The sequence below is a fragment of the Pungitius pungitius genome, chromosome 16 (genome assembly GCF_949316345.1).
Source record: "Pungitius pungitius chromosome 16, fPunPun2.1, whole genome shotgun sequence".
NCBI lineage: Eukaryota > Metazoa > Chordata > Actinopteri > Perciformes > Gasterosteidae > Pungitius > Pungitius pungitius.
The window spans coordinates 14395946-14406105 of NC_084915.1; the positions used below are offsets into that span (position 1 = coordinate 14395946).

General features: G+C 47.5%; 1 protein-coding gene across 1 annotated transcript; it reads left to right on the top strand.

Moving 5' to 3' along the window:
• The first annotated feature begins 1025 nt into the window (after nucleotides 1–1025).
• Nucleotides 1026–8514, top strand: spry4 (sprouty homolog 4 (Drosophila)). Its single transcript, XM_037467577.2, has 2 exons — nucleotides 1026–2106; nucleotides 4401–8514. Exon 2 carries the CDS (start codon nucleotides 4444–4446, stop codon nucleotides 5587–5589), a length of 1146 nt encoding a protein of 381 aa, XP_037323474.2. The 5' UTR covers nucleotides 1026–2106; nucleotides 4401–4443; the 3' UTR covers nucleotides 5590–8514.
• Nucleotides 8515–10160: the final 1646 nt, after the last annotated feature.

Sequence of the window (10160 nt, forward strand, 5' to 3'; positions counted from 1 at the left end):
AAGATCCCTGCAGACCGAAAGTCAGGACATGCGTCATCTTGTTGTTTCCCGTAGCTGTTTTGTGACGCCGTACTGTTGGTGTCCCAGTGACACTATAGAAAACGATGTATAGGCGTGCAGTTACTTTCGGACCAAGACACTGCCGAGTAGAATCAACATGCAGCATGATGACAAACTTAACTTCAACAGTCCCTTAGAGCCTAAAAAAATCACTGCCTTTGTTTTGCTTGCTATTTATTCACATATTATCAGTTAACTAATATCAGAATAAGCTATTCAAATTGTGTATAAAAGGAAACATACAAAGCCACCTGTATGATACGGTCATTGAGCAGCCAGGCACACGTTAAAACCTTGTATATACTATGTATAACAAAGAATAAAAGTATATGTCAAATTCAAATGATTTCATTATGTGTGTGTGTGTGTGTGTGTTTTACTAGTTTAGTGCCAGTAAAAACACACACACTTGCTACCTGTATTGCTGATTTATCCACATACCAACAAAATGAATTCTTTGCTTCCCCAACTCTTTCACTGGCTTTCTCCAAAACAATGATCCCAATTTGGAGGTGTAGTGGTTACCATGGTGATGTGTGCAAAAGGATAATGGGGCAACTGTTAACCTTTGACTGGTTAAAAGCCCCAAGCTGAGGGAGGGGAGGGCAGCGAGAGAGTGGTGGCAGGGGGGGGGGGGGGGGGGGGGTTTGCAGAGAGACACGCACACACACGCGGGCTCCCGCGCGCGCGCACACGCAAGCGCACACTCTCAGAGAGAAAGGAAATTCACACTCATTTCCTCCGTGTGGTTTCGGTACAAATCAACAACATCCTGTCCTTTTGTGAATGCTGCCTGCCCTCATGCTGGTTTGCGTTTCAAAGTAGGCATTATAACCCCCCCCCCCTCCCACCTCCTCCGCCCCAACCCCCCCGGCCCCCCTGCTCCCATCCTCCCCCTCCGCCTATACTCCTCCTCCCCCTTTTTTTTTTTTTTTTTACACTAGAAGCCGTAGTCATCCCTCACATTGTTGGAGGGGAAGGAAGGGCACGTCCTTGTTCGCAATAAACGGCTTTAGATAAAAGGGGAAAACAAGCAGCCATTATTTAGCCGGATCGAGTCCAGGCCTGTGATCTGAAAGGATCTGATGCCAACAATACATATTAAAAATAGAAAGCAGCCTCCACGCTGTACTACTTTATTCATGAAATCCACTTTTGTCACATTCCTTAAAGATTAATGGCTTTGTTAGGATGTTTTGTTCCCTAAAATGTAGGTCACGACTGCATATTTGTGTTTTTTGGCATCAATGCATCAGCATCGAAAGAATGGAAGAGATTATACTTGCCAGTAATGCCAAGATAAATGCATTAATTGCAGTTTTAGCACCCACTCAATTCGTTGTGCCCTCCATATATTACGCAAAAGTACCACAACCACTCATTTAATATGTTGCGGGATGCGAGGGATGAATAAACCAACGGACTAAAATAAAGCGAAAGTGGCACCACAGCCGATGAGACGATTCTTTTTTTTACGTAAATCCGTCCCGACATTTCCCTTGTGACAAAAAAAGCCTCACCACCTCCCCAGTCCCTCAACCCATTCTCACACACCCCTCATTCGACATTTCTACCCATTCATAAAAAAAAATCTCGGCATCGCGCCTGCGCAATGGCATTCGGAGTCCTCCCCATTCATAAAAATGTAACCTTCGCATTTCAGCCGTCCTGAGTTGCTCTGCCCTCCCATTCACAAAAAAAGAGAAAAAAAACAGTGCATCTGCGCAGTGCCGTCCCTTTCCTTTCCTCTACCCTCCCATTCATAAAAAACTCACTTCCCTCCCCCTCGGTGGTTGCAACATCACATCCAAAGCTCTGCGTCCACAACCGCAGTCGCCTTTTACGCATCAGCGAGTGGAGAATAGTGCAGGAGATCAGTTCTCCCTTCACATGACTCTGCTCATATCACATCCAGACATTTGGACTTATCTCTACTCGGAATTTGGGGAGCTTTTGGGGAGCTACTCACTCGTTTTGACTGGACTATAGACCGTGCGCAAACGTCGTGCGCAACGAAGAGATGAGCATTTTGTCCTGAAACCCAGAGTAAGTAAGCGCTAAGTGTTTTGTCATCATTTCGTGTTCTGTAACTTTTCAGCGTGGGGCTGCACCACCCGACACCTTCGGCCCCTCGTTTCCCCGCCTTGCGCCCGACTCTCAATCCACTGGCTCGCTGGCACGCAAGCGCTCCTCGTTACTTAACTCTATCTTGCAACAAGCTGTTTTCCCCGACCAGTGTTTGCACTTTGTGTAAATATTTAACCACCGATTTCCTACCAATGGCGCGGCTGGGGGCGCGCGGAGCGAGGAAGACACCGTCGCGTTTTAGTTGTAATAATAAAAAAAAAGAAAGACTTATTCGTAATGTCCCCTTTCGTGTGTGGCACAAAATGACAAAATGCGTATTTCAGCAAGTGAAGCGCGGCGGTTCGTGGCGTCCCTTCGAGCGCCGCTGTCACGAATTAAAAAAAAACAACCCGGCAGAACAGATCCACATTTGAGCCTCCGTAGAACGCGGTGTGCGGCGGCGGGTCTCCGGCGGTGCGTCCGCCGCGTTGTCGCACCGTGTCGGTTGCGTCAGGTGTCTTTCCCGTTCGCGTCTTTTTCTTTCTTTCTTTTTTTTTTTTATTTCACGCGGCTTGAATTCGCGAGATAGAACGAAACGAACAGCTCCTTGAATCCGTGCATTTCGGTCACCGAGGGTGATGACGTCCGGGCGTAAACGCCTCTGATCGACGCCGGTTAAAAATGACCCCTGAACCGTCTGAGTCCGGGTGGCACACGGTGTCCCGGGTTGCCTTCATCAATGTCCTAGCCACCCTCCCCCCCTTCTCCTGATTTTATCAATAATGAGTGCGGTATAATACGTGGTCATAATGCCTATATAAGTCTTCTGTTTGAATATGTCGAGCAGCCGCCTCCGGATTTATGACTCAGTCTATTCACGCATCGAAGGGAGGGACGCGCGCGCGCGCGCGCGCACGCACGCACGCACGCACACACACACACACACGCACTTGAACACGCACCGTTCCGGCTCGGAGCTCACACTGTTCTAGATTTGACCATCACAAGCTCTTGTGTCGGTGCCAGTGGTGTTGCAACAGGTTTTCTCAACCAGGCTTCGGCAAATCCGAAGAAAACGGAGAATGACGAAGAGCCATAACGCGTAAAAATAGATCCCCTAACAAGCAGAAACAAAGGCACACATCGGCAATGTCCAGGTGCTTGGAAAATCCAGGTTGTCTTGAGAGAATAATCCGAAGCTTAAATGCATTTTGTGGTCTGAATGAGCTTTAAAAAAAAAAAAAAATCAGCTGAACAAACACCGCAGATGTAGGTCAGTGCCGCGCTTTGTCGTTTGTCTTCAATCGTCGTTTTGTCTTTAGTCTGTAGAGCAGGTTTGGTGTTTTTCCGGCTGCCGAGTGTTCGTCGATGAAATGAATGATGAAACCGAATTCATTCAGCCTCATCATGATTCATGACTGGAGCGCATTGATTCATATACTTGCAACACCGAGTGCAGCCAGCAGCGTTCATTCACAAAAAAAAAAAGAAGAACCTGCAGTTCACAGAATCAGATCCATTCACAAATTGCCAGATTGGCCAGTTTCTCTGGTTCAACTTTGTGTTTGGATACATATTTTGAGAGAGACGAGTTACCAGAGGCACAATTTGCGGTACAGTTGTATAACTGACCGTTTGACGTTTGATTCGATACAAAAACGTGGTTCTCTTTGCCTCAGTTTGGTGTTGCTGAAGTCCCATCTCTCTTTGCTTCGCCTTGTTTTTGCATCTTCGAGTCTTTTGCATGCAAGCCCTGCTTTCTGGTGCTCCCTGCTCTTTGGAAGGGAGGCGATGTGAGCCCAACTCCCGTTGTTCTAATGTCAAAGTTAGAATAGAGGAGGTTTGAAACCCCAGTTTGTATTCCGTCTAAAGATCAAACCGTACAAACCTTACATTTCATTTGCAGCCTTTGAAAGTAGTTTGGTTTGAGAGGCGAGAAATTGTATGATTGTCTCTGGTGAATCAAACTATGGGGAATGATTGAGAAAGTTTACCACGTTGTCTCATACATTGATTTGATTATCATTGAATGTGTTAAAACTGTTAAAGGGAAAACTGTCAATCCTATTGAAAGTAGTTTTAGTCGGTCAATGATGACAAAGTGGTGGTTAGTCATCGATAGAAGCGACGCAGAAGCACCGGGAAATGATTCCCCGGATAAACCAACAAAAATTGCACTTTACTTTTAAAATAATCACAATCTCCCCTGTCATCCTCGAAAAAAAACAGCAGTTAACCAGTGATAACCGTCTCTTGTGTCTGTCTCTCTGCAGCTTTTCTAAATGCTGCTTTAGAGTGAAGACGTGCGAGGCACACATGGAGTCCAGGGTCCCCCACCACATCCCCGGCGTGTCCTCCTCCCTCGTATCTCAGCCCTTGCTGGACAGTCGAGTGCCCTACGGCCGCCTGCAGCACCCTCTCACCATCTACCCCATCGACCAGATAAAGTCCTCGCATGTGGAGAACGACTACACCGACAGCCCCGCCGTCGTGTCCCAGCAGCCCCCGAGCCAGAAGTCCGTGAGCCGGAGAATCAACTGGCTGGGTCAGAACCAGGAGGCCTTCCTGGGGGCAAACAACAACCATCACCACAACCACCAACACCAGCACCACCAGCAGGGCAGGTGCGAGCCGCAGCCCCACCCCAACCCGGACGCCACCACCCACCCCTGGATTTCCTTCAGTGGGAGGCCCAGCTCGATCAGCAGCAGCAGCAGCACCTCGTCTGATCAGAGGTTGTTGGACCACGCCGCCCCGACCCCTACGGTGGACCACCACCCGAAACTGCACCCCCACCAGGGCCCCGTCAACACAATCACGACCCGAACTCCAGGCTGCTTTGCGTCGTCCGAATCAAAAGTCCTCACCTCCTCGTCCTCCGCTTCCTCCTGCGCCTCCTCTAAGTCGCTGGACCTCAAGTCTGCAAAGATGCCCGCGGGAGGCGTGTGCACCACCGGAGGCCAGCAGGGGTTGGCGCTGATCCCGTCCTCCCCGGCCGAGAAGAAGCACCTCCTCCTCTGCGAGCAGTGCGGAATGTGCCGATGCACGGAGTGTACGCTCCCCCGGACCCTGCCCTCTTGCTGGGTCTGCAACCAGGAGTGCCTGTGCTCTGCTCAGAGCCTGGTGGACACAGCCACCTGCATGTGCCTGGTCAAAGGGATCTTCTACCACTGCACCGAGGACGAGGACGACGAGGGCTCCTGCGCCGACAAGCCGTGCTCGTGCTCCCAGGCCAACTGCTGTGCGCGCTGGTCCTTCATGGCTGCCCTTTCCCTCGTCCTGCCCTGCCTGGTCTGCTATCTGCCAGCTACAGGTCTGGCCAAACTGGGACAGAAGTGCTACGACAACGTCAGCAGGCCCGGCTGCCGCTGCAAGAACCTGCAGGGCGCCGTGAGTGCCCCTGTGTGTAAAAATGGGGGCGTGGAAGCAAAAGTCGGGACACTAGAAAAGCAGGGATCATGATAGTGGACAAAAAAAAAAACTGTCTGGCGGTGGCCCCGCTGGGAATCGGACTGGACCACTCAGTACTTGCTTGTTCTCTATGGATAGGACAATCCAACACCGACCCCTTAAACTACCCCATTAATCTACTGGAAGGTGACTTATGTAAAACAAAGGTACTTAAATGGCCTCTCGACCTATGTTGGATGATCAGACGAGGCCTACTGAAGAAGAAGGGACAGGATCGTGGAACTGGGCTTTTTGTTGTTTTTTTCCGCAAACGATGGCCGGAGGCACAAAGTCATTGTACCTCTCTGCTGCTCCGTATTTCTCAACTAATTTTGTAAACGGTAACTAACCAGAAGCTGGTTGCTGAACCTCAGATGACATAAAAGTTATTTAATGGAAAGATATATATCTGTGCGCTTCCCCGCCTCCCCTCCCCCCCCCCCCCCCCCCCCCCCCCGAAAAGCACAGCCCAGTGTCCTGTCTGTCTGAACAGACGCGAAAAACACGTGTTCACCTATACCGGGGCTCTACGAAGTGCCAGAGTGAAACCACCTCTTACTCACTCTCTCCACCGCTATGATGAACACCGTCTGTTATCGTCGCCCTCTTTTACCTCTTTTAGCTCACAGATGCTAGCTTGGTAATGCTAAAGCGTATCTCTAAACATTCATCTCCACGCAGGAGCTGTAAAAATCGAGCCGTTGTCAGACTTAAAGGTGTTAGAATTTTTCCATGTCTTGTGCATAAGCAGTTGTAGAGAAACAGAGAGAGAGAGAGATAATAACTTAATAACGTCCGTTTCCTGTTTTTAGGGGGTGAATCCCAGAGATTCTAAAAGTTTTTGAATGCTGTTCACCAATCACCTCAGAGGTAATGCATGTCATGAACTGCATGCTCTAGTGTAATGGTTAGCCACCATGCTAGAAGTCGATGTGTCGTAGAGAAATTGTGTAAAAAAAAGAAGAAAAAAAGTACACCCAACCTTCTCAGGGACTGTTTCAGTAATCCTCTCTAGAACTTGGCCTACAGCATGTTGATTTCTAAACTGCCTAAGAGCCTGGTCTATACTTCCTCTTTGCACAAGAAAGCAAAGAACATTTAGGGGCGAAAAGGCAATAGTGAATAATTTAAAACAAGTAAGCTAAGTGAGCGACAAACTGGCCAGAAAGCAAGGTTTTCGAGAGGAGAGGGGGACGCAAGTGTGAGAGACTGTGGAGGAGGGGAGAGAAGGCGGAGCAACGCCGTGGCTGCGCTCATATCCAGCCTGTGTCGAAAATCAAAACCTGCCACCTGCACAACCTTTTTTCGGAGGACGCAAACCCCCCTTAAAGGATGTTCTAAAGCACAGTATTAACCACCACCTCTCACGTTACGTTTGCGTGCACGACATTTAGTCCACACCCCCACCCCCCCCCCCCCCCCCCTGTCTACACACAGTGTCTTCATTCAATTCTAATCATGCTGCAGAGCTGCGTCAGCCAGATAGTCTGTATTTTAATTCTTAAAGTCTATTTTTGTGGCTTGCATTATGTTCTTAGGACTTTGCCAGAGGAAGCTAGCATACAGTGGCTTGTCTTCGCTGTCTTGAGTGATCACAGTTGTTATGCACATTCGCCAAATGGAGTTGACGGCAGTTGGTTCTTAGAGGCATTCTGCCCTTTAACACAGACGGCCTTTTCTGTGTCGGCATAGAGGCAGACTGTCTTTGTTGCTCCATAACACACACCTCTCGTTCACGTTGAACCCTTAAACTTGCATTAGGGTGCCTAACTTTGCTCATAGATGTGTTTTGTCTTGTTGCACAAAGCTGATATCACACAGGAAAAAAAAAGGAAAAAAACACACACACACACACAGACACACACACTGTCCTTAGTTTCGAATGTATGAGGCAATATTTTCAAACCTAGCAATTCAGTCCGAGAGAAAGGTGCCAAAACTGAGAATGATTGTGTGAGTGGGCAAAGGCCGAATACGTGTAAGTGGGCGGTAAAAATCACAAATGTTTTGATGATATATTTAGTAATAGAGCTATGCAGGTAAACTGTTATTTGCTGTAAATAGTTTCACAACATTTGTGTTCTTTAGAAGAGACTTTAAAATGTCTTTGAAAGATTGCATGGTACGTTATAACTAAAATTCAGTACAAAATATATAGAGAATATATTAGATATATATTTTGAGGGTAAGATGTTTTTGAGGTTGTGAGAAGTAAAAAAAAAAAAAAAAAGAGGGAAGAAGGGTGGCAAGAGGAAGGTTTGTGAAGGGGTTATAAGAAAAAAAAAACGACAGGTCTTTCTATCACTAGCACTTGATTTAGAAAAGTATGCCGGGCAATAAAAAAAAATAAGAACCCCCCCCCCCCCACCCTCCTGCTGTTAATGCTATCCATGGCTCATTAGCAGTGGAGAGGCTAAGCTAATTCCCTGGTTCCTCTCCGGGTCCTGGAGACTGCACTCACTGAATCCGCACGGGGAACACAACCCACCCCTGTCCGGATCAACCCGTTTCCTGCTGTTACTCAGTGTCTCAGCTCGCTCCCCTCTTTTTCTCTCTCTCTCTCTCTCTCTCTCATGCCCCCCCTCCCTTCCTCTCCCCTGCCCTCGTCTTCCCTTTTTTCCTCTCGGAGAAGTAGTCCAACAAAACACCCCTGGCCTTGATTGACAAACACAGCTGCTGTGCATAAACGTGTCATACCGCAGAGAAGGGAGAGAAAGACAAGCCTGTCTCCCTTTCTCTCCCCCCCCCCCCAGTCTTTGTCTTTCCCCTGGATTTCATAGTTCTGTGCCATCTTTTTAATCAGTGCACGTCTTCTTCTTTTTTCTTTTCCAACAGTTGTTGCCTTTCTTTTCTTCTATTAGTCAGCGTGGGAGCAATGCTCCTCGCCTCGCGTTAGCTTTATACTTTTCTTTTTTTTTTTTTTTTTTTAAATGTGATCACACAGCCTTTTCACAAGGTGTGGAATAATCATCCAAACGACGACAACTCAACGATTACAATATTTGTATTCTTCTCTTCTTTTTCCTGCTACGATGCTTTTACACACACCCACACCCCTTTGCGTGGCTTATTTTGCGGGCACAGATGTTTTTCTTTGTCGACCCGAACAAGAGGAAGAGTCTCTTGCGGCTGGCTGACGCTCCGTTTCTTTATGCCTTTGCAATGTCAATGTTTGGGATTCAGAAGGAGATCTGTGCTTTTGTTTTGTTTAGATATAACAAACAGAAAGAAAAAAAATCTCTCATATAAAAGGTTCCCTTTATAGATATTTATTTTGAAGTTCTATTTTATATAGTATTTATTTAGATGGCAACTTTTTGTTTGTGAAGAAAGCTTATGTCGAAAAGGAATGTACATGGACAATGGAAATATATATTGTTAAATATACAAGGCTGTTGTGTCGTTACTTATGTGAAATAACCTACACACACACAAACATGCACCTACACACACACTTCAGAATGAGTGAGACTGAGATTATGGTATTAATTAACACATCTAGTGTTAAAAAAAATCACGCTGACTCAAAGCTTAATTCCATAAGCGTTCGAATACAAAGTGCACTTCAGTTCCAACATGTAAGATTACGAAGGAACCCAAATTATTAGGTGCATTCACTTAAGCTATTCATCATTTCCAAGACAACATTTACGGGCTTTACTTGTTTGACATCAACACTTCAACTTCCTGAGGTCCCCTGCTTCCTGTCGGAATAGATTGCTCCCTATAAAACACTGGTAGGTCACTGAAGGCCAAATAAAGCAGCTTGACCTTAAACTGAAAGAAAACATTACATAAGCAACAGGAAATAATTCAGTGACTTCCTCTGGACAATGTAATATGAGACAGATGCTCACTACATATTATAGCTGATGCTTGATGGCCGCCGTGTTTGTGTGTGTGTGAGTGTGTGTGTGTGTGTGTGTGTGTGTGTGTGTTTGCTTGACTCGCAGGTTAAACTGACTTCCTTCCAGTTTATAGGGGTGGTGTGTAGTAATCTGTATGTGTAACATTCCATTCTCTCCAAAGCACCTCCTTAAGAAGCTGGAGCACACAAAATCCTTCTGTTACACACACACACACACACACACACACACACACACACACACACACACACACACACACACACACACACACACACACACACACACACACACACACTGTCATCACCCCCATCCCCCAGCCCACCTGTGCTGCTGTTACCCCCGAGGCACTCTTCCTCCCCCCGTGCCCTTCCCCACTATAAGTTTCCTGGGTGTTTACCCGGGTGCACCTGGGAGAGGAGAGTGGAACACACCAACGGCACCGAGGGCGCGCCAGAAAAGGTGGAGGAGAAACGGGCAGGAAAGGAAGAAGAAGAAGGAGAAGACGAAGAAGAAGACATAAAAAGAGCGCTGCAGCGCCGGGCCTTCCAGCGCCACATAAAAGAACGCGTTTCCGCTGCAGAAGCCCTGCAGGCGCTGCGCTGTCTGCTCCAACAGGAGGGAGATCAGAGAACAACCTGCCTGTTTACCCGCCGGTCTGTCAGCACCCACCTGGAACAGCGAGCGCACACACACACACACACACACACACACACACCC